The following is a 27,664-nucleotide window of genomic DNA, read 5'->3' as shown; positions in this document are numbered from 1 at the left end:
GACTTCATTTAGCTAATTATGTGACTTCTGAAGGTAATTGTTTGCACCAGATCTTATTTAGGGGCTTCATAGCAAAGGGGGTGAATACATATGCACGCACCACTTTTCCGTTATTTATTTTTTAGAATTTTCTGAAACAAGTAATTTTTTTTCATTCCACTTCACCAATTTTGACTATTTTGTGTATGTCCATTACATTAAATCCAAATAAAAATCAATTTAAATTACAGGTTGTAATGCAACAAAATAGGAAAAACGCCAAGGGGGATGAATACTTCTGCAAGGCACTGTATAAGGAGGATGGGATCCACCCAAATCATTTGGGTTTCTGGATCCTTTCACAGCATTATAGGGCTGTGTTGAGACAATGACTTATCAATGACCCAAGCCTAGCTCAGCTAATCCCTACCATTGTGACGCAGTTGTCATAATGCTTCAGCAAATGTACATTACACCAGGGGCTTTGGTAGACACAATGTAAGTAACCTAATTTATGTCCCTCTAACTGCCCTGAATGCCTCTGCTAATCCTACAGCTATTGTATGCAGTAATCATGTGCGTATGAACCAGATTTATACTGTTAGAACTGAGGCGGTGTGCCCTAGGAGGAAGTCCACTGTGTGCAGCTCACTCTGCACTAACATAAAAAACATGATTATATCTACTTCTGCTAAGCTTCCCAGTAAAGTAATGAAATCAAGTAAGCATCCCAGAAGAAAAGTGCTCAAAATAGCCCACGTTAACATACAGTATAGAGAGAGTGGATCTTTGTTCTGGAGTTAGGAAGTTGGAAGAGGCAGGGCTATGTCTGTTATAACTAACCATGGTACCATATTAAATATATTATATGAACTCCCCATGAAAAGTGTCTAAGTACATCCTTACATTTGTAATCACTTGATACCCTAGAAACTCATCATAACAGAGAGAAAGGATAAATTATTCATCTATATGTTATTCCAGTTTAGAGTCCATTGATAATGTTGATTGAGGAATGAGGAATGTTAAATTGGAAATGTATAAAGTGGATTGAGGTTTACAGGATTGAAGATGTGGAAAGAAGACTATCTCAGTAGATCAGATAGCTCCCCAAGTGACCAGGGAAAAGCTTGGGGTTCATCTGACTGCGCATGGATGACGAAGACAGACGTTTTTGTTATTTTTATATTAATGTGACCAGATTATAATATCCATGTAACTTAGTAATGGTTATGGATCTTTGTATTTGTGGGGATGATGTCATGATGGTCACAATTTATTTATATGGATGTTTTCTTGGTAGCATGTCTAAGATGATGGGTCAGTTATTTAGCATAGGTTAGGATCTAGTCAGACATATACTACTGATTGGGAATATTGTGTTTTATATGAATTGTTGGGGGTTAAGTAATCTTACTTACCACAAAATAAGAAAAAAAAAGTGGACTGTAATGATGTCATGTCATAGTATTGTGTGGACCAGGGGGAGAGTTAGTAGATAAGTGGTTTGCTGCCACGGAGTCTACATTCCGTTATGTCAAAGGAGATTACTGAGGTTGATCTTAGAATAATTGATGGATAGGATATACTGACAGGGGTAAAGGGTAATAACATCAAAGAATGGGAGTGCCCATGGAGGTTTACCAGATGCTCGTGGAGAGACTTGTAACAGAGTGTATATATAGAGAGAGTGGATCTTAGTTCTGGAGTTAGGAAGTTGGAAGAGGCAGGGCTATGTCTGTTATAACTAACCATGGTACCATATTAAATATCTTATATGAACTCCCCATCAAAAGTGTCTAAGTACAGTGAGGGAAAAAAGTATTTGATCCCCTGCTGATTTTGTACATTTGCCCACTGACAAAGACATTATCAGTCTATGATTTGAATGGTAGGTTTATTTGAACAGTGAGAGCCAGAATAACAAAACAAAAATCCAGGAAAACGCATGTCAAAAATGTTATAAATTGATTTGCATTTTAATGAGGGAAATAAGTATTTGACCCCTCTGCAAAACATGACTTAGTACTTGGTGGCAAAACCCTTGTTGGCAATCACAGAGGTCAGACGTTTCTTGTAGTTGGCCACCAGGTTTGCACACATCTCAGGAGGGATTTTGTCCCACTCCTCTTTGCAGATCTTCTCCAAGTCATTAAGGTTTCGAGGCTGACGTTTGGCAACTCAAACCTTCAGCTCCCTCCACAGATTTTCTATGGCATTAAGGTCTGGAGACTGGCTAGGCCACTCCAGGACCTTAATGTGCTTCTTCTTGAGCCACTCCTTTGTTGCCTTGGCCGTGTGTTTTGGGTCATTGTCATGCTGGAATACCCATCCACTACCCATTTTCAATGCCCTGGCTGAGGGAAGGAGGTTCTCACCCAAGATTTGACGGTACATGGCCCCGTCCATCGTCCCTTTGATGCGGTGAAGTTGTCCTGTCCCCTTAGCAGAAAAACACCCCCAAAGCATAATGTTTCCACCTCCATGTTTGACGGTGGGGATGGTGTTCTTGGGGTCATAGGCAGCATTCCTCCTCCTCCAAACACGGCGAGTTGAGTTGATGCCAAAGAGCTCGATTTTGGTCTCATCTGACCACAACACTTTCACCCAGTTCTCCTCTGAATCATTCAGATGTTCATTGGCAAACTTCAGACGGGCCTGTATATGTGCTTTCTTGAGCAGGGGGACCTTGCGGGCGCTGCAGGATTTCAGTCCTTCATGGCGTAATATGTTACCAATTGTTTTCTTGGTGACTATGGTCCCAGCTGCCTTGAGATCATTGACAATATCCTCCCGTGTAGTTCTGGGCTGATTCCTCACCGTTCTCATGATCATTGCAACTCCACGAGGTGAGATCTTGCATGGAGCCCCAGGCCGAGGGAGATTGACAGTTATTTTGTGTTTCTTCCATTTGCGAATAATCGCACCAACTGTTGTCATCTTCTCACCAAGTTGCTTGGCGATGGTCTTGTAGCCCATTCCAGCCTTGTGTAGGTCTATAATCTTGTCCCTGACATCCTTGTAGAGCTCTTTGGTCTTGGCCATGGTGGAGAGTTTGGAATCTGATTGATTGATTGCTTCTGTGGACAGGTGTCTTTTATACAGGTAACAAGCTGAGATTAGGAGCACTCCCTTTAAGAGTGTGCTCCTAATCTCAGCTCGTTACCTGTATAAAAGACACCTGGGAGCCAGAAATCTTTCTGATTGAGAAGGGGTCAAATACTTATTTCCCTCATTAAAATGCAAATCAATTTATAACATTTTTGACATGCGTTTTTCTGGATTTTTGTTGTTGTTATTCTGTCTCTCACTGTTAAAATAAACCTACCATTAACATTATAGACTGATCATTTCTTTGTCAGTGGGCAAATGTACAAAATCAGCAGGGGATCAAATACTTTTTTCCCTCACTGTACATCCTTACATTCGTAATCACTTGATACCCTAGAAACTCATCATAACAGTGTATCTGTAACTTTCTCACTCATCATTATTCACGATTCATTCAGGATCATCTGTTATCATGGTAGCATCCACATTAATGTAGAAGTGTTTAGAATCATATTCTATTCTTATTTACAATAAAAGTGACTACAAAATGACTCACTATATTATTTACCATTAATTCCTATTGGGCACAAAATAATCTTAAACACAACCAAAACAAACAGCAAATGCATCCAACAAGTTTGTACAGTCCCAAGCTTAATGTAGTCATTGCGTGCTAGGAATACGGGACCAAAATACTTAACGTTTTACTACTTTAATATACATTTAAGTGAATACTTTTAGTCCCCAAAAATGGGGGGACTATGTACAAAAAGTGTTGTAATTTCTAAACGGTACACCCGATATAGATTTTAAAAAAAACTCAAATTAAAGCTGACAGTCTGCATTTTAACCTCATAATCATTGTATCAATTCAAATCCAAATTGCTGGAGTGCAGAGCCAAAGCAACAAAATATGTGTCACTGTCGCAATACTTTTGGAGATCACTGTATATTTTCAAAGTAGCTTCCCCAACACTGATGAAAGGATGGATGGATTACCTCTGCTGTTGTCTGAGGGTGTCTGGGAGGGTGCTGGCTTGGGCTGGTCATGTTTGTCAGGCTTGGGAGTAGGCTTGGGAGCAGGCTTGGGAGCAGTTGGGCATTTATCCACACTGCAGAACTCCCAACGAACAGAGGGTTCAGTGGTGTAACACCATGGAGCACGGTCGCCATCAGGGTTCCTACACAGGTTTCTTCTCAAATCGCTGTGAAACACATGTAAAAGACATAATGTCCTCAGACACTGCAGATTACATATTACATTGTTTGGCTTTTAATGACCAGATAGTAGAAGACAGAGATAGAGCTAGAGATATACATTTCCCACTGGGCACAAACATCAGTTCAACATCTAGTTTTGATTTACATTTGATTTACACAATGGATTTAGTGTCACACCAGCCTTCGCTTTGGTTCCCCCTCCTGTCCAGCTCAGGCATTCGGTGTCGCCGGCCTTCTAGCTGCTGCCGAACCTACTGCTGGAAAACGCCCTTCACTCATCAACCCTGGACTTGTCTCGTCATCATTACACACACCTGGTTCCAATCCCCACTATCACTATTTACTCCCTCTGCCATTTGTCTTTGTCGTCATTGTAAATGTTACTTGTGTTCCTGAGAGGTATCTCTCCTACTATTTCCTGAGTACTTTATATTTTGCACTTTGGGTTTATGAAGATATATTTTGAGCACAACAGCGTTTGGGTTTCTTCCCGCTTTGATCTATGGTGCTTAAATAAATTCAGTAGTTCTAAACCTGCAACAACCTCCTGCCTACTTCTCTCTACACCTGTGACAGAATGACCGACCCAAGAAAACAGGAAGCAGCAGGACATCCTGCCAACTGCAGGCTACACTACCACCTTCCCAGCTCCCCGTGGTCGTTCCAGCCACCCCACCACCATCTACATCACCCGGTCCGATCAGCAACGTCCACCTGCTCCTCCCGGAGTGGTTTAACGGCACCCCAGCTCACTGTAGGGGGTTTCTCCTGAAGTGTGACCTCCACCTTGCCCGTCATGCCAGGACGGCCTCCGAGAGGGACAAGGTGGCCTTGGTGATCTCGGTGCTGACAGGCCGGGCTCTGGAGTGGGCGCACGCCGTCTGGGAGAGGGACGGTCCAGAAGTGCATTGCTATGAGCGCTTCACCCAACTCTTCCGTGTCGTCTTCGACCACCCACAGAGGGCCAAGAGAGCGGTCCAGGACAGCGTCGGAGTACGCTCCGGACGGTGGCTGCGTCCACTGGCTGGAACGACCAGGCCCTGTTGACGGTTTTCCGCAGCAGGCTACAGGAAGACATCCAGACCGAGCAGGCCTGTCGCGATAAAGACCTCACGCTGGAACAGCTCATCGCCATGGCCATCCACCTGGATAATCTCCTGCGTGCCCGTCGTCGCCCATCCCGGGGGTTCGGGTTTCTCCCAGGAACCTCCAGTGAGACTGAGCCCATGGAGGTGGGCACGACGCACCTTCCCCCTGCGGAATGTCAACGCTGCCGTCAACAGGGTCTCTGCTCCTACTGCGGGGAGTCGGACCACCCCTGGAATACCTGTCCCAGAAGGAGAACCAGGCGAGGAAGCGACAGGCCGAGGAGCGCTCCTACACCTTCCCAGGTAGGCGTGGACGTGCCTTGCTCCTCTCTGTCCACACAGCCCGTCCTCCTCCCTGTCACCTTCCCTGACTATCATGGTCCCCCACTGAGTCCTTCCCTAGTGGACTCAGGTGCTGCAGGCAATTTCCTAGACCAGTCAGTGGCCTTATCATTACGCATTCCTCCAGTCCCTTTACAACCCCCTATCCCAGTCCATGCCCTAGACAACCGTCCCCTAGGAACAGGACTGGTGCACCAGACCACGATTCCCATTTCCCTCACAGTTAATCACAACCACCACGAACGCATCACTTTCCTCATCTTAGACTCTCCTGCACACCCCGTAGTTTTAGGTTTCCCCTGGCTACGGTTGCATTACCCCAGTTTATCATGGACAGAGAGGAGGTTGTTGGGTTGGTCGCAGGAGTGTCAGGGGAGGTGTTTCTCTGTGTCAATCTGTGCCAATTCCGTGGAAAGTCCGGACCAGGCCACCCACGTCCCTATCCCAGAGGAATACCGGGACCTACAGGTGGCCTCTGCATGACACAGAGGATCGGAGGAAGAAAGTGACACCCATTATCCCCTGTCCCGCATTATAGGCTCCTGCTCCTGCTCCTCCGCCCTCACCTGCCCACTACGTGCCCTCTGATGTGCGGGACTGTCTCCTCGCCTGGGCACACACAGCAGCTGTGTCGGGGCACCCGGGTATAGCCCGTACTATCGACTGTCTCTCCGCCAAGTACTGGTGGCCCACCTTGACCCGGGACGTCCGGGTTTACGTCTCTTCCTGCTCCACCTGCACACAGAGCAAGACACCTAGACACCTAGACACCTCCCCTATGGCAAACTCCACCCACTGCCGGTTCCACAACGACCCTGGTCCCATCTCTCGGTGGACGTTGTCACAGACTTTCCCCCCTCGGAGGGGCACACCACCATCCTGGTCGTTGTGGACCAGTTTTCCAAAGCCTGTCATTTTATTCCTCTGCCTGGTCTCCCTACGGCCCTGCAGACCACAGAGGCTCTCTTCTCTCACGTCTTCCGGCCATTTGTCTTTGTCGGTCATTGTAAATGTTACTTGTGTTCCTGAGAGGTATCTCTCCTACCATTTCCTGAGTACTTTATATTTTGCACTTTGGGTTCGCCCTTTGCCTTTTTGTTAATGAAGATATATTTTGAGCACAACATCGTTTGGGTTTCGTCCCGCTTTGATCTATGGTGCTTAAATAAATTCAGTAGTTCTAAACCTGCGACTGCCTCCTGCCTACTCCTCTCTACACCTGTGAAATTTAGGTCAAAAGTTGGGTGAAAAAATACAAAATGCCCTTACGTTGATGACTTTTTGCAAAACCAATCAGTTTTCCACATTGCTTCAATGTCATCACATAGATTTTTTGGGGTTGAAATGACGTGGAAACCACATTGATTCAACCAGTTTTTGCCCAGTGGGTAGAGATTATATTTGACTATGCTCTAGGCCTCACGCTTTAGGGAAGGCCTGCGGTGTCTTATTGTGACTGTGAGGTGTCATCGAGCTCCAGGCCTGGCATTTCTTCCCACTGATGGTCTCTGTCACCATACCACGATAGTCAGTCCCGTTGCCCACATAGCAGTCTTCCTCAGCTGGAGGGGGCGCTGCGTAATCTGAGTTTTAAAAACAATATCACCCATGTCAACCAAATTAAATATACATTTTGGTGAAAAATGTAGGCTGTATGGATTGGTAGTGGATTACATGAGTTTCGCTACATAGTTAGTAAGTAGCGACTGTAGCACTTGGGAAAGCTCTATATACAGTGGGGGAAAAAAGTATTTAGTCAGCCACCAATTGTGCAAGTTCTCCCACTTAAAAAGATGAGAGAGGCCTGTAATTTTCATCATAGGTACACGTCAACTATGACAGACAAAATGAGAAAAAAAATCCAGAAAATCACATTGTAGGATCTTTAATGAATTTATTTGCAAATTATGGTGGAAAATAAGTATTTGGTCAATAACAAAAGTTTCTCAATAATTTGTTATATACCCTTTGTTGGCAATGACACAGGTCAAACGTTTTCTGTAAGTCTTCACAAGGTTTTCACACACTGTTGCTGGTATTTTGGCCCATTCCTCCATGCAGATCTCCTCTAGAGCAGTGATGTTTTGGGGCTGTCGCTGGGCAACACAGACTTTCAACTCCCTCCAAAGATTTTCTATGGGGTTGAGATCTGGAGACTGGCTAGGCCACTCCAGGACCTTGAAATGCTTCTTACGAAGCCACTCCTTCGTTGCCCGGGCGGTGTGTTTGGGATCATTGTCATGCTGAAAGACCCAGCCACATTTCATCTTCAATGCCCTTGCTGATGGAAGGAGGTTTTCACTCAAAATCTCACGATACATGGCCCCATTCATTCTTTCCTTTACACGGATCAGTCGTCCTGGTCCCTTTGCAGAAAAACAGCCCCAAAGCATGATGTTTCCACCCCCATGCTTCACAGTAGGTATGGTGTTCTTTGGATGCAACTCAGCATTCTTTGTCCTCCAAACACGACGAGATGAGTTTTTACCAAAAAGTTCTATTTTGGTTTCATCTGACCATATGACATTCTCCCAATCCTCTTCTGGATCATCCAAATGCACTCTAGCAAACTTCAGACGGGCCTGGTCATGTACTGGCTTAAGCAGGGGGACACGTCTGCACTGCAGGATTTGAGTCCCTGGCGGCGTAGTGTGTTACTGATGGTAGGCTTTGTTACTTTGGTCCCAGCTCTCTGCAGGTCATTCACTAGGTCCCCCCGTGTGGTTCTGGGATTTTTGCTCACCGTTCTTGTGATCATTTTGACCCCACGGGGTGAGATCTTGCGTGGAGCCCCAGATCGAGGGAGATTATCAGTGGTCTTGTATGTCTTCCATTTCCTAATAATTGCTCCCACAGTTGATTTCTTCAAACCAAGCTGCTTACCTATTGCAGATTCAGTCTTGCCAGCCTGGTGCAGGTCTACAATTTTGTTTCTGATGTCCTTTGACAGCTCTTTGGTCTTGGCCATAGTGGAGTTTGGAGTGTGACTGTTTGAGGTTGTGGACAGGTGTCTTTTATACTGATAACAAGTTCAAACAGGTGCCATTAATACAGGTAACGAGTGGAGGACAGAGGAGCCTCTTAAAGAAGAAGTTACAGGTCTGTGAGAGCCAGAAATCTTGCTTGTTTGTAGGTGACCAAATACTTATTTTCCACCATAATTTGCAAATAAATTCATTAAAAATCCTACAATGTGATTCTCTGGAGAAAAAAAATCTCAATTTGTCTGTCATAGTTGATGTGTACCTATGATGAAAATTACAGGCCTCTCTCATCTTTTTAAGTGGGAGAACGTACACAATTGGTGGCTGACTAAATACTTTTTTCCCCCACTGTAAATCCAATGCATTATCATCATCATCATGATGCAGTGTAAAGTGACCTGGTCCAGGAACATCTCCACAGCTAGGCACCTTGCAGTACTCCCAGCGTGTCTCTGGGTCTGTAGTAAAGCACCAGGGCATCTTCTCATTGTCTGGGTTCCTGCAATAGTTCAGTTCCAGGCCTCTGACAGGAACACAAACAACCACACATATTGGTTAAATCACAGTCAGTCTGTATCTATAAGACATTAAAACACTGATCGACTGCACTGAGAAAAGCAATGCTCGGTTCTTGCTTGAGTAAAAACAAGTTGCCCAATCTCATGGGTTGATCTTACTTGCATGGGTAGTTGTCTGGAGTTCTGTTGTGCTGTTGGGGCGTCTGAGTTGCCCAGAGCTGACAGGCTTTCCCAGATGCTGTCACGCCGATGGTTCCCCTGTAGGCACTGCCGTCGCCTGTGGCACAAGTGAGCTCCTCCACCACCTTGGGAGGCTCAGAGGCTAGGGGAGAGGGAGAGAGTGAGGAGAACTCCCTGGGAGTTTGTAAACTCATGCTTTAATTAAATTGTCTATTTTTATGTGAAAGAGCAGGGGAACGAGGGGCCATGGGAGACAAATGAGATAAAAGATGAAGGGAATGAATGGGGCTAGTAGGGACATGATGGGCAGACGGGGGAGAGATCCAGGGTACGAAAGCCATAGACAATATACTAGTAATAGTGTTGTATATCTATGATGATAGCTCACTGCAGCGAGGGATGGAGCAGAAGTCCCAGCGTTTGGAGGGGCTGGTGGTGAAACACCAGGGTCTGGGGTCTCCGTCTGGGTTCCTACAGTAATTCTCCTCCAGGTACTTCTCAGGAAGACTGGAGAGACAGGGAGGGGAGGGGATGGGGGGGGGGGGGGGGGGGGGGGGTAGGCAGAAAGAGAAATACACAGAGAAAGGGACACAGGAAGAGGGAAAGAGAGCAAGATGAAGGATCACATGGTTAGACATATACAGTAAGCTCAAAAGTATTGGGACAGTGACACATTTTTTGATATTTGTGCGTCTAACTTTCTCACTCATCATTATTCACGATTCATTCAGGATTATCCATAATCATAGTAGCATCCACATTAATGTAGAATTTTTCCCAATACTTTTTGTCCCCTAAAATGGGATAATGTACAAAAAGTGCTGTAATTTCTAAATGGTGCTGGAGTACAGAGCCAAAACAACAACAAATGTGTCACTTTCCCAATAGTTTTGAGCTCACTGTATAACAAAGATATTAGAGAGAGAGAGAGAGAGAGAGAGAGAGAGAGAGAGAGAGAGAGAGAGAGAGAGAGAGAGAGAGAGAGAGAAAAAAAGGCTATTACGCGCTGGGAATGTAGCCGTGGTTGTGAGGTTTCTGGACGTCCCAGTGCTGGCAGGTGTAGCCATTCTCAGTGGTGGAGATCTTTCCCCTGTAGTTCTTACCACTGCAGTGCATACATTCCTCTGTGGGCCAAACAACAGCACTTTAGAAATAAAACACTTCCAAATTACACTTAATGCATTTTTTTAGGTGAACTGTCATGATGAGTGAGTGACTAAAAAAGGTAGTCAACTCTTTGTTTGAATATAGATTGTATTTTAGTGGTTTTGAAATCTTAACTTTTGTGCAAACATGACACCAGCTGTTTCATAAGCTTATTGGGAGTGGGGACATAACAAGATATTGAGGGTACCGCTGCAGTTCTGGACGTTGCAGGTCTCCCATCTGGTGTCAGGGTCTGTGGTGAAACACCAGGGGCCTTTGCTGTCCCCATCAGGGTTTCTGCAGAAGTTGGACTCCAGGTCGGCTTTGGGGTGTGTTGACGGAGTCATGCTGTTAGAGACGTTCACAAAGATAACGTGAATTACCTTCAGCTGCTAAGAAATCTAACCTCACAAGTTACTTAAAGAGATTGAACAGGATCTTAAGCACTTACAAATTTGTAACATATTGTATGATTATTATTTATTTTTTTGCAGGACGTGGTTTCATTTGGCCCTCCCAAGTTTTCTGGGCAAAAAAAAAAGTGTTTTAAAATGTTTATTGTTGGACATAAAAGACTGTAAAAACACCAGCAAATCAGCTCCAAGTGATTTTAATTTAGGAAATCTGTTCCAAAGTATTCTCACGCATTGTAGAGAGATATATGTCTCCCGAGTGGCGCAGTGGTCTAAGGCACTGCATCGCAGTGCTAGCTGTGCCGCTAGAGATCCTGGTTCGAATCCAGTCTCTGTCATAGCCGGCCGCGACCGGGAGACGCATGGGGCGGCGCACAATTGGCCCAGGGTAGGGGAGGGAATGGCTGGCAGGGATGTAGAGCATGGCGTTTGCAATGCCAGGGTTGTGGGTTTTTTATACTGGGGGGCCAGTATAAAGAATTTAAAAATTATGTATGCACTCACTAACTGTAAGTCGCTCTGGATAAGAGCGTCTGCTAAATGACGTAAATGTAATGTAAAATGTAGGGTTGCAAAGCTACCGACAATTTACCAAAGTTACCGGAATCTTCAGTCATTTTGGTATTTAACAGAAAATATATGGCAATCTATCCTAACTTTGGTAATTTATACTTGAGTAACTTCAAAAATGTGTATTTATATAAAGTATTCATTTTTTTTGTATATCTGTATCCATATTGTCCACGAGTTTCTAGTAGATAGACCATATGGTTCAAGAGAAAATAGCCTAATTAACGAAAAAAGCATCTAATCAACAATGGCATAATTTTCAAATAACTCTGCAACTGTTCCAACTATTGACTTTTTTCACAACTGCCACCAGTTTGATGCCAAAACATTGACAACAAATACATATTGACATAGTAAAATAAATCAAAGTGTGTTAAGGATATTTCATGCTGAAACCCTCATATATATGGTATTCACTAAGTTGATGGTTTATATTTAAGATACTGTTTTACAGCTTTGTCATTCTATATATATATTTTTTGTGTCATCTTATTTAATTACTTCATATGTTTTACATAGAGGGCCAGAGATAATCTGAAGTACCCAAAAGGGCCACTAGACTTCTTGTGATAGATTACATAAAATCTATCACAGATACAAAAGATACAAAAATTCTGGTTGTTTACTGGTAAACTTTGAAAGTTTCCAGTAATATACCCTCCCTTTGCAACCCTAGATATCCTGTATGTGATCGTCTACAAACGTAAGCAAGGTTTGAAGTTATTTTATCAAATATTATATCTGTTTGGGCTTCTTGCGGTTATTTTGCAGTCTACAAATTATTTGTAATTATGTTCCACTACTTTCAAAACTACTGGCAAAAATTATACAAAACCTTTACAATGCATCTTTTAATCTGCTGGTAGTCCATGTTATGTCAATAAAATACTTAATAGGAATATGAGAAATATTGTACAAGGCAGGGCCGGTATTATGGGCGGGCTTTAGGGGGCCTGGCCCGCTCTACCATACCTCCTTGGTTTATTTTTATTTTTGTATTTTTTATTTCACCTTTATTTAACCAGGTAAGCCAGTTGAGAACAAGTTCTCATTTACAACTGCGACCTGGCCAAGATAAAGCAAAGCAGTGCGATAAAAACAACAACACAGAGTTACATATGGGGTAAAAAAACATAAAGTCAAAAAATACAACAGAAAATATATATACAATGTGTGCAAATGTAGCAAGTTATGGAGGTAAGGCAATAAATAGGCTATAATGCAAAATAATTACAATTAGTATTAACACTGGAATGCTAAATGTGCAAGAGATTATGTGCAAATAGAGATACTGGGGTGCAAAAGAGCAAAATAAATAACAATATAGGGATGAGGTAGTTGGGTGGGCTAATTTCAGATGGGCTGTGTACAGGTGCAGTGATCGGTAAGGTGCTCTGACAACTGATGCTTAAAGTTAGTGAGGGAGATAAGAGTCTCCAGCTTCAGAGATTTTTGCAATTCGTTCCAGTCATTGGCAGCAGAGAACTGGAAGGAATGGCGGCCAAAGGAGGTATTGGCTTTGGGGATGACCAGTGAGATATACCTGCTGGAGCGCAGACTACGGGTGGGTGCTGCTATGGTGACCAATGAGCTAAGATAAGGCGGGGATTTGCCTAGCAGTGATTTATAGATGGCCTGGAGCCAGTGGGTTTGACGACGAACATGTAGTGAGGACCAGCCAACAAGAGCGTACAGGTCACAGTGGTGGGTAGTGTATGGGGCTTTGGAGACAAAACGGATGGCACTGTGATAGACTACATCCAATTTGCTGAGTAGAGTGTTGGAGGCTATTTTGTAAATGACATTGCCGAAGTCAAGGATCGGTAGGATAGTCAGTTTTACGAGGGCATGTTTGGCAGCATGAGTGAAGGAGGCTTTGTTGCGAAATAGGAAGCCGATTCTAGATTTAACTTTGGATTGGAGATTCTTAATGTGAGTCTGGAAGGAGAGTTTACAGTCTAACCAGACACCTAGGTATTTGTAGTTGTCCACATACTCTAGGTCAGACCCGTTCGAGAGTAGTGATTCTAGTCGGGTGGGCGGGTGCCAGCAGCGTTCGATTGAAGAGCATGCATTTAGTTTTACTAGTGTTTAAGAGCAGTTGGAGGCTACTGAAGAAGTGTTGTATGGCATTGAAGCTCGTTTGGAGGTTTGTTAACACAGTGTCCAATGAAGGGCCAGATGTAAACAAAATGGTGTCGTCTGCGTAGAGGTGGATCTGAGAGTCACCAGCAGCAAGAGCGACATCATTGATATACACAGAGAAAAGAGTCGGCCCAAGAATTGAACCCTGTGGCACCCCCATAGAGACTGCCATAGGTCCAGACAACAGGCCCTCCGATTTGACACATTGAACTCTATCTGAGAAGTAGTTGGTGAACCAGGAGAGGCAGTCATTTGAGAAACCAAGGCTATTTAGTCTGCCAATAAGAATGCGGTGGTTGACAGAGTCGAAAGCCTTGGCCAGGTCGATGAAGACGGCTGCACAGTACTGTCTATTATCGATCGCGGTTATAATATCGTTTAGGACCTTGAGCGTGGCTGAAGTGCACCCATGACCAGCTCGGAAACCGGATTGCATAGCGGAGAAGGTACGGTGGGATTCGAAATGGTCGGTGATCTGTTTGTTAACTTGGCTTTCAAATACTTTCGAAAGGCAGGGCAGGATGGAAATAGGTCTGTAACAGTTTGGATCTAGAGTGTCACCCCCTTTGAAGAGGGGGATGACCGCGGCAGCTTTCCAATCTCGGGGGATCTCAGACGTTACGAAAGAGAGGTTGAACAGGCTAGTAATAGGGGTTGCGACAATTTCGGCGGCTAGTTTTAGAAAGAAAGGGTCCAGATTGTCTAGCCCAGCTGATTTGTAGGGGTCCAGATTTTGCAGCTCTTTCAGAACATCAGCTGTCTGAATTTGTGTGAAGGAGAAGTGGGGGGGGGGGGCATGGGCAAGTTGCAGCGGAGGGTGCAGAGTTGGTGGCCGGGGTAGTGGTAGCCAGGTGGAAAGCATGGCCAGCCGTAGCAAAATGCTTGTTGAAATTCTCGATTATTGTAGATTTATCGGTGGTGATAGTGTTTCCTAGCCTCAGTGCAGTGGGCAGCTGGTTTGATAATATATTGATAATATTGATAATTTATTTGACCGAAACGTGCGCCAACAGGAAGACGCATCAATCTCAGTTAAAGCATCGAAACGAGCGAAACAGCGCCGCTGTCTCAGTATGTGTTGATCAGTCATCTGATGCTGTCTGGACCAAAAGAGTATAGCATGTCATACTATTTCTGTCCAGAGAGCATCAGATACAGTACATGGGCTACATATAGAGGGGCGCTGTTTCGCTCGCTCTGCTGCTTTGTCCGGTGATATAGTTTCAGCAGAGTCTGTCCAGTATAAGCTCAATGCATTTCTTTGGGAATAATATGCAGACATAAGCTTCCTGCCTTTGGGACAAAGACTCCCATTGTTATGGCGGAGACATGAGCATCTCGCCATTATATACAGATCTCTGGTTTCAGGCTCTTGCGAGTTGGAAATGAAAGTTGGCGGGTGCACAGTGCATTGTTAGCATGGTGGTTGCAGGGTTGCCCGAAAGTAAATACATGTTTTGCCATAGCTATACAATTACTCCTGTCTAAATAAAATAATTGAAAAAACTTCACCAGGGAGCATGACTTAGCCACAGAGGTTAATTATCTTATAGATTTTTTTTTTGCTGTGGATTGTTTCAAATCACAAATGTGTTTGGGAAGCCCGCGATTTGGGTAGTGCTCGTGGCAATAGGTCTAGCTGATTGAGTTGCGGCTGTCAGTGAAAAGCGTCTAAAATCTGTGTTAAGATCATGTGTTTAGAGTATAACGGGCACTTCGTCCCCCCCTCATTCTGAAATTGCATTTTTGCCCCCCCCCAGTTTTATCATTGGAATGTGATACAAAACCAGGCAACGGTGTGCTTTAAGACCATGCGAACGCCTCCGAGCAGTCAGGTAGGCTGTTTGGATATTTATCCGACTGGATAAAAAAAACTTTTAAAAACTCTGAGGGCCCGGAATAGGCTAGTTGATATGTACAATGTTGCAAGTTCGCTAGCGACAGCTTCAGGATGGACCAAGTGATGGTTTGATGAAATGTTGCACTTCACTAGCAATAGCTCAAGTCAAGACAGATAGAAAGGGAGGCAGACAGGCGGAGTAGAAAGATTAATGTGATTGAAAGAACCAAAATTTTCATCAGGATATTTTCTACTGTTTTTATTTGTTGGCTTTAGGCCTATTTATTGTACATAGTTGATGATGGAAGTTATAGGCCTACTCAGGGGCGCAACTTTGGTTTTAGACACTCCAAACAGCCTACCCGACCGCTCGGAGGCATCCACATGGTCCTAAAGCACACCCTTGACTCGTTTTGTATCACATTCCAATGATAAAACTGGGGGGGACAAAAATGCAATTTTAGAGTGAAGTTGCGCCCCTGGGTCTACTGCAGCATCTCTGAGTTCTATGCTCTCATTTCTTTAGCCACCAATGAATCACAGTGTATCAATGTATCCAAATGGCAGAGGCTAGAGCTCTCGCAAGAGTTGAATTTTAACTTTTAGATTTTTATAATTTTACTTCAGATTTTTATGATTACCCACGTGACAATAATTTTGATAAAGGAAAACGTTATTATTGAAATTAAACTGTTCCACGAAAATGCGCATATACAAATAATCATAACTGGCACACAGATTGGTAGAAATGGTAGGATAAATTGCAGGCCTAAATTTCCCTAAAACTCACGAGCTGCCTATGGTCTTTACTATTACAGCCATAAAAACAATTGTGAGCGCGCAAGCACGTGCACACATAGGAAGTCCCGTGAAAAAAATCAGAGGCCTGTCCAACTGATTAGTTCTGGCGCCAGATCTGGTACAAGGTGTGGCGGAGCATACTTTGGCTTTTGTGGATATTTTGATGCCCATCTCTGGCAAGTCTTCCCAGAGATTGTTTTGGACTTTGTTCCTCTGTAGTCCATACCGATTCCATTTACACACTCCTTCAAGTACTCTGTAAAGACAGAGAATAAGATGTCTCAACAGTAGTAGGTGGGTTGCTTTTTAGTAATCTTCTTGGGTAATTAAAAAGCATCATCAGGCTTTTACTATCTGAGATGTTGTCAGATATGGTCAGTATGGAATTTGAAATACCCTATGTGCCTCCCACTGAAGGACTGATTGGACTCTCTTGTTTAGATAACCTGCTTCAACTCTTCGGTTTGTTTACTGACACAGTCCAATCCTCTTACCAAAAATAATGTTGACAAATACAATCACATGAAACTCAATTGTATTCTAATATTTGTAATACATTATGTATTCATGATGATGAGATGCATATTTACTGTATGAAATGAATGAGAGCCCTTCAGGTCTACAGATGTAGGATCTAAATTTGAACCAGTTTGCTACAGCAGGACAATAATCCTGTAGCAACAGGAAATGGGAATTATTATGTGGATTATAATTAATGGACATTTTTGTAGAGGGTTGATACATTTTTCATAAGAGAAAATCTCCTGTAACAGGGTAATCAAATTAAGATCCTACATCTGTAGCTACTTATCAAGAAAAGTCAGAAACACATTAGGACTTGCCTTTCTTTTCATATAGAGAAGTGATGGTTCTTCTCAGAACAGGCTCTATTTTGCTGTTTGCTGGTATTGTCAAACATTCTTGATCCTTTTCAATGTACATGAAGGACCTACCAAGAAACATTCAGAATGAAATTTGACTATGTAAATCATCTCTCACAAATTAATTAATTCTCACTATTAATGACCATAAACATAATGATACCTGCAAGTGAAAGCTTTTTCAACGTTACACTTGATGGCACATTCTAGGACTGTGTCTACTAAGTATTCCCTCTTCACCAAAGAGAGAATCCAGGCGCCCTCTGTTTTTGCATATTCGTCCAGGACAGCCGCACTGACTAAAAGGACAAACAGATAACAAATACTGACTATGACTGAAAATATTACCGGGCCCTGTTTGCTTACACTTGCTCTGTGATGCAATGCTTAAACCCAATGGTTCCAGGGCTAAGCTGCTGTTACAGACCGCTAACATAGATGTTGCAACATGAAGGTCTATTGACAAATGAGTCATTTCTGGAGTGGACATACACCACAGACAAAAAACAAGTTATTTTAAAACAATTTACAAGTAAGACAAATGTATGTGATAAACAGTGTTTCAACACTTTACATTGTTCTTATTACTGTGTACCGTGTAACAAGTTGTAGTTACTCATTCTTCCACTGTAGCGTACTTCCAATACAGCAGTAAACCTAGCCTTCAATAAAGGCTAATAGGTAAATAATTACAATACACTGTACAGTAATAAGAACAATATATAACATGTGATTAAACTAACTGCTTCAGTTATAAGGTTTGACAGAAGATAATCTTACAAAATTATTAGATTGAAGAACTAAGCACACCTGAAGTAACTTCATAGACACAGGTACCTAGCAAAAAACTTAAGGGAACTTAAGGGAACAGATAGAAGGACTAATTTGTGAATAAATATTAAATTCGCAAGTATAAACACTGTGTGGGAATCCTTCAGTTCACTTCAACTTCCAATGCGTAAAATGATGCCAGCTATATCTTACCTGCAGAGAAAAGGGTGCCTAGCAAGAACACTGCTTTGTACAGGTCCATGATGCACACTGTCAAGCAACGTATACAAACTCACCAGTTCGATGCGTTTTGTGTCTTTTTAGCCATGTCAGTAAGACAAATAGATAGATTTCACTCATCAGTCAATCATTGGCCTAACAAGGACATGGAGCAGAGGTCAGGCTGTGTATGTCAATGGGATTTGAGTACATTCACATACATAGTTCTGTCTTGATGTATTGTACTGTAGGCTACAGCTGCTCTCCACCTCACTCGCCTGATGGTAGAATTTTTCATCCATAACTCCTTTTATACTATATGAGGCATTTGTATTCTAATCAATAATGTTGTGTCTTGTCACATCACTCTGTATAAACAGACACATCTCAAAAACCTTACGAGAAATTAAACGCAGAGACAGAAGTGTTGAGTGACATGTTTATGCAATAAATAAAAGTAGATTAAAATGTTTCAGATGTTTTGTTTCAGAACATTTTTATGACAAATTATCTGTGTGATGTAGCTCTGTCTAAAATCGATATTGGTGGTTAATTATCAGCTAAAAGAGACCAATGTCCTCTTTTGCAAACAGAACTTTACAAAACAACCTACTTTTGTTGTAGAGTAATTCAATAAATCACCTCTTTTCAGTTAGTTGCTATTTATTTTTGCAAGAATTACGGAAATGGCTCCTTCGCTCACTCATTTTGCCTCAGATATGAGTGAAAGGTAAGGTGTTCTGAGAGGGGTAATTACAAGATTAGGCTACGAGACTAGCCTACCTGGCGCATGACAGATAGATAGCCAACATCAAGGTTCCCCAACTGGTGGCCTGTGAGCCAAATTTACCCCTCAAGTTTTCTGAGCAAAAAAAATACAACAAAGAAATTATATACAGTGGGGAAAAAAAGTATTTAGTCAGCCACCAATTGTGCAAGTTCTCCCACTTAAAAAGATGAGAGAGGCCTGTAATTTTCATCATAGGTACACGTCAACAATGACAGACAGAATGAGAAAAAAAAATCCAGAAAATCACATTGTAGGATTTTTTATGAATTTATTTACAAATTATGGTGGAAAATAAGTATTTGGTCAATAACAAAAGTTTCTCAATACTTTGTTATATACCCTTTGTTGGCAATGACACAGGTCAAACGTTTTCTGTAAGTCTTCACAAGGTTTTCACACACTGTTGCTGGTATTTTGGCCCATTCCTCCATGCAGATCTCCTCTAGAGCAGTGATGTTTTGGGGCTGTCGCTGGGCAACACAGACTTTCATCTCCCTCCAAAGATTTTCTATGGGGTTGAGATCTGGAGACTGGCTAGGACACTCCAGGACCTTGAAATGCTTCTTACGAAGCCACTCCTTCGTTGCCCGGGCGGTGTGTTTGGGATCATTGTCATGCTGAAAGACCCAGCCACGTTTCATCTTCAATGCCCTTGCTGATGGAAGGAGGTTTTCACTCAAAATCTCACGATACATGGCTCCATTCATTCTTTCCTTTACACGGATCAGTCGTCCTGGTCCCTTTGCAGAAAAACAGCCCCAAAGCATGATGTTTCCACCCCCATGCTTCACAGTAGGTATGGTGTTCTTTGGATGCAACTCAGCATTCTTTGTCCTCCAAACACGACGAGTTGGGTTTTTACCAAAAAGTTCTATTTTGGTTTCATCTGACCATATGACATTCTCCCAATCCTCTTCTGGATCATCCAAATGCACTCTAGCAAACTTCAGACGGGCCTGGACATGTACTGGCTTAAGCAGGGGGACACGTCTGGCACTGCAGGATTTGAGTCCCTGGCGGCGTAGTGTGTTACTGATGGTAGGCTTTGTTACTTTGGTCCCAGCTCTCTGCAGGTCATTCACTAGGTCCCCCCGTGTGGTTCTGGGATTTTTGCTCACTGTTCTTGTGATCATTTTGACCCCACGGGGTGAGATCTTGCGTGGAGCCCCAGATCGAGGGAGATTATCAGTGGTCTTGTATGTCTTCCATTTCCTAATAATTGCTCCCACAGTTGATTTCTTCAAACCAAGCTGCTTACCTATTGCAGATTCAGTCTTCCCAGCCTGGTGCAGGTCTACAATTTTGTTTCTGGTGTCCTTTGACAGCTCTTTGGTCTTGGCCATAGTGGAGTTTGGAGTGTGACTGTTTGAGGTTGTGGACAGGTGTCTTTTATACTGATAACAAGTTCAAACAGGTGCCATTAATACAGGTAACGAGTGGAGGACAGAGGAGCCTCTTAAAGAAGAAGTTACAGGTCTGTGAGAGCCAGAAATCTTGCTTGTTTGTAGGTGACCAAATACTTATTTTCCACCATAATTTGCAAATAAATTCATAAAAAATCCTACAATGTGATTTTCTGGAACTTCTTTTCTCAATTTGTCTGTCATAGTTGACGTGTACCTATGATGAAAATTACAGGCCTCTCTCATCTTTTTAAGTGGGAGAACGTGCACAATTGGTGGCTGACTAAATACTTTTTTCCCCCACTGTAGATAATGGGCCTCATTGCCAAAATCCCCAAATATCTCTTTAATATGGCAGTTCATTATGAGGTATTTGTTCATTTCAGTTTGACCTGGTATGTAATGATGCCTGGGTGGTGGACATGTACCAGGCTACACTCAATGTGGGCTTCCTCGTTGGAAGCATAACTTTTGGATACCTGGCTGACAGGTAAGTTTACTTCGCAACGCAGAAGAAAGATTCTTTTTTTCAATATTAGATCCTGTTTTTACATTCTCTTTTTTTCTTCTTCTTTGAAGGTTCGGCAGAAAAATGAGCTTCTTGATGTCCAACCTCTTGAATGGGGTTGCTGGAATACTTGTAGCAGCGGCTCCAAACTATATATCCATGCTTGTATTTCGCACAATCTTTGGCTTTGCTGTCAAGGGAGTCTGGATGTCTGTATATGTGCTTAGTATGAAAAAAAAACCTTTGTCCCACAAAAGTTGATATATTAACTACGGCGTGTATGATTTTGATTAATAATTTGCAGCAAATTAGTCTATGGTTTAGTAAATAGGAAGTTAGTTTATTTCCGATGCAACTTTCAACAGAGGAGGATGGTCAAATTATGTTTCAGTAAAACTCTTGCTTGACTTAAGGTTACATGCTTTACTGTACAGTATGTGTCTTACCTGCAGTGTTGGGGACATATAGTTTACCAAGTTACCAATTACTTCACACTGAAAGAAGTTAGCTACACTAAAGCTACCTTTAAGAACAATATAGTTCACTTAACTAAAGTTACATTTTGAAAAAGTAGTTCACTACACCCAAACTACTTTGTGATAAATTATCATATCTAAATCTGATATGTCATAGACTACAAATTGCAAGAACAGATCATTCTGGAGTCAGATGTTTACAGAAGGTGTATTTTAGCCTATTAAACACAAAAACTGTTTCAAATTAGAATTAGGCAGGTCTGATGCCGAAAAAAATCTTTTTAGCCTACTTTACCCATATTTTATTTTTGCACAAATTGTTGTGTTGTTCCATTAGTTAGCTACACCGCTACATGGCAAAAGCAATTAACTACTGAAAACACTACCAAGATTTGAATTGAATTCAATGCAGTTAAATTACTAGTTGAACTACATGTAGTTCATTACTCCCCAACACTGCTTACTTGTCTCCTCAGTTACTGAGCTGGTGGGAGTTGAGTACAGGAGGATGGTGGGCGTGATTTTCCAGATGTTCTTCAGTGTGGGCATTCTCGTTTTGACCCTCATTGCCTACCTCATCACTGACTGGCGCTGGCTGCAGGTGGCCTTCACTGTTCCTTACTTCATATTTCTATCTTACTTCTGGTAAGACCCGGAATCACCTCAGATATTATACAGGCCTGTTGTAGGATCACCATGTCCAATGCCCTGCTATACTGTATGTCTGCATGGTTCTGAAAACCTCATGTTGTGTCACACATTTTGGCTTCCAGGTTGATCCCAGAGTCTCCAAGATGGCTTCGCTCTCAGAACAACTCAACCAAAGCTAAGGAGATCACTGAGGCAATAGCGAAGGAAAACAAGAAAACCCTCTCCAAGAACATTGAGGTAAGAAATGTTTCAGGGGATCATACATAATTAAAAAGGCACTGCTAAACTAGATTTGATGACAACTTCCATAGCCTAACATATTTTACAGACGCTGAGCGATGACAATGCAGAGACCTCAACTGCCTCTTTCCTGGATCTGGTCAGAACTCCAAACATGAGAAAGCACACCTTCATCCTCATGTTCAACTGGTAAGACCCATGCTGCAAAAAATTGCTAGACATCTATGACCAATGATTTAAGCTTAAATTACAACAGCACTTAAGCTATATGTAACGTGGGGGATTATACCATAAATAATCTTCCCTGTAGCCGATACTACTACTTTTTTATACGTGAGGTCCCCGGGACAGTATTCAATAATCAAGGTTTCGCTTCAGAATGTTCTGTTTAACTCTGGGCAACATAAAATACATCATACATACCAACAACAACCCAGGAGAACATGCCAAGGGAGAAGGAGAGCGGCACCAATGGAGACAGGTACTCTTGCCATAGAACCTTTACTCCCGATTAAACTTGTCCATTTGCAATACACAATGGTTGCTGCTCCCGTCCTCCAACGGCATGCCAGCCTTTACAATTTTTAGGGGATCCCCTGAAACATCTTCTTCTTCAGTGGAGTTTAATGGTGGTTGGCATCCAAGATTATGCATTACTGCCCCCAATTCAAGTATAGTATAAATCTATTACACTTTATGATACAAAATGGAAAAGGGGAAAATAAAATAAAGATACAAATAAATGTTGAATTACCCTACCAACTAACCCTATACTCATTCAAACCAATCACCTTATTCCACTACTTTAACCCTCTCTGATCCTACCCCATGCCAACGGCCTGAGAGGACAGGACACTACCACTCAACACACCTTGTAACTCTTCTGAAGTCAAATCTCGTACCCCCAATTACTTCTCTGCAGCTGCCACCACATGTATTTTAGCTGACTCACGTTTAATCTCTGCGGTACAGTTGATAAGCATTGCTATGAATGCTAAGAAGCCAACCTTACTGAAACATATATCACTCATTGGCCTATCCCTCTGTTCTTGCACATATCTACTATTGTGAAAATTCTTACACAGGAAAACTCTAAGTCAATCTTAAATTATTCATTGTTTATTGTCAGCGCGCTGGAGAGGTTACAACGAACTTGATGCACCATAGTGAACGTCTGTCAGGAGCTCTAACGGGGCAGTTCCGTTAGTACTCTTATATACTGCAGACAAGTTATATTTGCATGATTTAGCTTATTCATCATTCATTCATCATTAACATCTGCTTCATTCATGTGACCGACCAATACTGGGTCATGCATGTGACAGACCAATACCTCACGAGGCTTCTTCTCTCTAAGCTGAGACCTTGAAACTGAGATATCTTTCGTTCTCAAAACAAGGGTCTGGGCGTACTGCCAAATTGCAGATACTGATAGTGAGGGTTCTTTCAATCAGTCACTTGCATGAACACAGAAAACAGTTATTAGAAAAGCACAAACATTGAACACAGAAATGTATAAAATAGAAAAGCACCAACATAACATTTTCCATCACACTGCTATTCACAGAGATCCTCTCAGAATATCCTCTGAAACAAGGGAAAAGCTCAGTTTTTATACAAAAAGCCACACCCTTAATTAAAAGGAGGTGCACCTGTGACTGGCAGAGGCAAGAGGGTGCGTTCAAGAACCACAACAAACTTTAACCCGTTACATATACATTTATGACAGGGTCCCTTTCTCTTCTCGTGGCCTAATTTGATGTTGTATCATCATCTTCACAGGTTCACTAGTGCTATTGTCTACCAGGGTCTTATCATGCGTGTGGGAATCGCAGGAGGAAACGTCTACATTGACTTCCTGATCTCTGGCCTGGTAGAGTTCCCTGCTGCCTTCCTAATCCTCTTCACCATCGATCGTATTGGACGTCGTCTTCCCTTTGCTACGGCCAACATTGTAGCTGGAGTATCCTGCTTCATCACTGCTATGATCCCAGATAGTAAGTGTGCAATATCTGAAAGGAAACTTGTTAGAAAATGGTAGTACCCCGTCTTATTTAATGTGCATAGTACATACGATACAGTAATGTCTCTCTCTCTCTCCTGCAGGTTACTTCTGGGTCAAAACAGTTGTGGCCTGCGTTGGCCGGTTGGGCATCACCATGGCATTTGAGATGGTGGTGTTTGTGAACACTGAATTATACCCCACCTTTGTCAGGTAAGGTTTACCAGGGGTGCACATCTCAAAATGTATAACTAATAACAAACATAGCAGGAAACAAATTATGGAAAAAATACTACAACTGTTTCTCTCCTCAGGAACCTGGGCGTGTCAGTGTGCTCCACTCTGTGTGACATCGGAGGCATCGTTTCCCCGTTCCTGCTCTACAGACTGGCTACCATCTGGCTGGAACTGCCACTCATCATCTTCGGTACATGATTAAAACACTAATTAACCTGTTATAAGATGCTTATACACCGGAGACCATTTCTGTCTGAGGAGTCCATTTCTGTCAGACACTCAATGTGGTAATATGTTTTGTTGTACCCCACAGGGGCGATAGCGTTCGTAGCTGGAGGTTTAGTCTTGCTGTTGCCTGAGACCAGAGGTGTAACACTTCCTGAGACTATCGATGACATTGAGTTCCCAAACAGGTATGATTTTCTTTATCACTTCAAACTAAACTAAATTGCACTGTAGTGTGTTAGAGGATTTGTTTGGGGAATATGGATTTATTGTACATATTCCATTGGTGATCAGACACAAAGAAAACTGCCTGAAGAGTCAACAGCTGACAAATCTCTTGCCCACTGACATGACGACCAACAAAGAAACTACAATCGTCTGATCGATATTGCTCCACCTCTTCGCCACAAGATTGACAGCATACTGAACTCATATACTGTATTTACGAATGTATAACCTATAATATGTTTTTTGCATTTGTTGTTTCCTAACACTAGCTGATGTGAATCCTTTCATGTTTTTGTGATGCTGGTATTTATATGTATTACTGTACAGGACATGATTTTAGATCATAATAATGATCATAATATTAATTTAGCTGTTAAAATACACACAATGGTGATTTCTATCATTTAAAAAAAATATTTCAGTTGGAAATCCCCAAATGATATCCACTATCAGTCCTCCACTAATTTTATGGTAGAAATTGCCAGAAATGTCATCTTCTCAAGTGTGTTTTGAGAAGATTTTCTTATTCTAAACTGTCTCTAGTTATCCCAAATGTTAACATACCCCAGTCGTGTTAATGTTATATACATTTATTGTTGACTGACCTGACTGAAATTAATAAAAAGGTTTCCCATCAAAGATCCCAATGACACACAAGCTCTTCCTTTATTTAACATGTGGTCAAACACCATTGTTGTGTACCAGGCTAGAACCTTGCAATTTCGGAAGAAATCACTTACCACAGGTATTTAATTTGTACTTTCAAGTCTTACAAGTCTTAATAAAACTACATTTAGGGCTCAAATTCAACATTCCTCAAGATTATGGAGGTATAGCAGAGGGTGAAGAATTAATCTTTATCTGATTGTTAATCCAATCCATAAATTTAGATACTCTGATGTACACCCCTGGCTTCATGGCGTCGGCACAGCCCAGACCCCACGATGTCACTCCCTGGAGAACAAAGGTGTTCTGAGCATGGCACACCAAAGGGCCACCACTGTCACCCTGGAAGAAGTCAAAAACAGAGGTAAAAAACTCTGATGCAGTTAACTTTAAACTCATTGTGGAAACTGCGGTATACAACCAACCACACAGTCCTTAATGAAATTGAATGACTACTGGTTGTTGCTGAGCATGTACACTACCAGTCAAAAGTTTTAGAACACCTACTCATTCAAGGGTTTTTCTTTTTTAAAACTATTTTCTACATTGTAGAATAATAGTGAAGACATCAAAACTATGAAATAAATCACAGACAGTGTTACCAGCAAAGCACCCCCACACCATAACACCTCCTCCTCCATGCTTTACGGTGGGAAATACAAATGCGGAGATCATCCGTTCACCCACACCGCATCTCACAAAGACATAGTGGTTGGAACCAAAAATCTAAAATATGGACTCCAGACCAAAGGACAAATTTCCACCGGTCTAATGTCCATTGTTCGTGTTTCTTGACCCAAGCGATTCTCTTCTTCTTAATGGTGTCCTTTAGTAGTGGTTTCTTTGCAGCAATTCGACCATGAAGGCCTGATTCACACAGTCTCTTCTGAACAGTTGATGTTGAGATGTGTCTGTGACTTGAACTCCGTGAAGCATTTATTTGGGCTGCAATTTCTGAGGCTGGTAACTCTAATGAACTTATCCTCTGCAGCAGAGGTAACTCTGGGTCTTCCATTCCTGTGGCGGTCCTCGTGAGAGCCAGTTTCATCATAGCGCTTGATGGTTTTTGCGACTGCAAGATATTGAAATGTTCCGTATTGACTGACCTTCTTCTCTTAAAGTAATGATGGACTGTCATTTCTCTTTGCTTATTTGAGCTGTTCTTGCCACAATATGGACTTGGTATTTTACCAAATAGGTATATCTTCTGTATACCCCACTTACCTTGTCACAACACAACTGATTGGCTCAAACGCATTAAGAAGGAAATAAATTCCAAAAATTAATTTTTAAGAAGGCACACCTGTTAATTGAAATGCATTCCAGGTGACTACCTCATGAAGCTGGTTGAGAGAATGCCAAGAGTGTGCAAAGCGGTCATCAAGGCAAAGGTGGCTATTTGAAGAATCTCAAATATAAAATATATTTTGATTTGTTTAACACTTTTTTGGTTACTACATGATTCCATTTGTGTTATTTCATAGTTTTGATGTCTTCACTACTTTTCTACAATGTAGAAAATAGTAAAAATAAAGAAAAACCCTTCAATGAGTAGGTGTTCTAAAACTTTTGACTGGTAGTATATACCTGGCAACTGTCTGCTCCCCCTTCAATGTTCCCAGCACACATCTCATGGTCCTTGACTCTGTTGTTCAGGTAGGCAGGACGATTACACACTTTATTTTCTATAACAGGGAAGCCCGTCTCCTTGAGGAGCCCTTCTCCACCAGTTCCTACAAACACAAAGATCAATGTTTTATGTCGGAAAATATAGAAAATTTTTGGTATATTTGCATCAACAAAGTAATGGAGTCCTGGACAAAAGAATAACTTCATTTTGTGTCATGTTATGAGAGCAACCATGAGGGGAAAAAACATGCATGACTCTTGAACCTTGTGTCTCTCCCCATCCTGTCACATAGCACTCAGTTCCAGATGGTACCACGTAATCCTTCTCAGGTAAGCATACTGGTAAAACGTTGTCATTTATGAGTGCAGGGCTGCAACCAATCACACAAGTCTTTTTACAGCCTCTGACTTCCAAACAGCAAGAAAAATATAAAACATTCTATTGAGTTTTTGTTTAATG

The 27,664-nt window shown here is 42.2% G+C and overlaps 2 protein-coding genes across 2 annotated transcripts in view; one reads left to right on the top strand and one right to left on the bottom strand.

The window, feature by feature from the left end:
- The window catches only part of LOC311108158 (apolipoprotein(a)-like), a 61,780-nt gene that overhangs the window by 8,929 nt on the left and 25,187 nt on the right, over positions 1-27,664 (bottom strand). Inside the window, exons 17-30 of the mRNA XM_084150783.1 lie at positions 27,469-27,575; positions 27,163-27,308; positions 25,734-25,917; positions 18,144-18,200; positions 17,323-17,458; positions 17,121-17,227; positions 16,420-16,534; positions 10,718-10,857; positions 10,367-10,487; positions 9,752-9,870; positions 9,343-9,505; positions 9,064-9,188; positions 7,105-7,264; positions 4,030-4,235 (exon numbers count right to left, since the gene is read on the bottom strand). Of these exons, the coding sequence (XP_084006909.1) occupies positions 4,030-4,235; positions 7,105-7,264; positions 9,064-9,188; positions 9,343-9,505; positions 9,752-9,870; positions 10,367-10,487; positions 10,718-10,857; positions 16,420-16,534; positions 17,121-17,227; positions 17,323-17,458; positions 18,144-18,200; positions 25,734-25,917; positions 27,163-27,308; positions 27,469-27,575 (1,886 nt within the window). The remainder of the gene's footprint in view (positions 1-4,029; positions 4,236-7,104; positions 7,265-9,063; positions 9,189-9,342; positions 9,506-9,751; positions 9,871-10,366; positions 10,488-10,717; positions 10,858-16,419; positions 16,535-17,120; positions 17,228-17,322; positions 17,459-18,143; positions 18,201-25,733; positions 25,918-27,162; positions 27,309-27,468; positions 27,576-27,664) is intronic.
- LOC311108351 (solute carrier family 22 member 2-like) lies at positions 20,729-25,552 on the top strand. The gene is made up of 10 exons (XM_084150983.1): positions 20,729-20,832; positions 20,922-21,076; positions 21,803-21,971; positions 22,100-22,214; positions 22,306-22,406; positions 24,000-24,214; positions 24,324-24,432; positions 24,534-24,646; positions 24,770-24,869; positions 24,976-25,552. Exons 1-10 carry the CDS (start codon positions 20,765-20,767, stop codon positions 25,061-25,063), a joined length of 1,233 nt encoding a protein of 410 aa, XP_084007109.1. The 5' UTR covers positions 20,729-20,764; the 3' UTR covers positions 25,064-25,552.

The sequence above is a fragment of the Coregonus lavaretus genome (genome assembly GCF_964263955.1).
Source record: "Coregonus lavaretus genome assembly, chromosome: 33".
In the NCBI taxonomy this organism is placed as follows: Eukaryota; Metazoa; Chordata; class Actinopteri; order Salmoniformes; family Salmonidae; genus Coregonus; species Coregonus lavaretus.
This window is presented reverse-complemented; position numbering and strand designations above follow the sequence as displayed.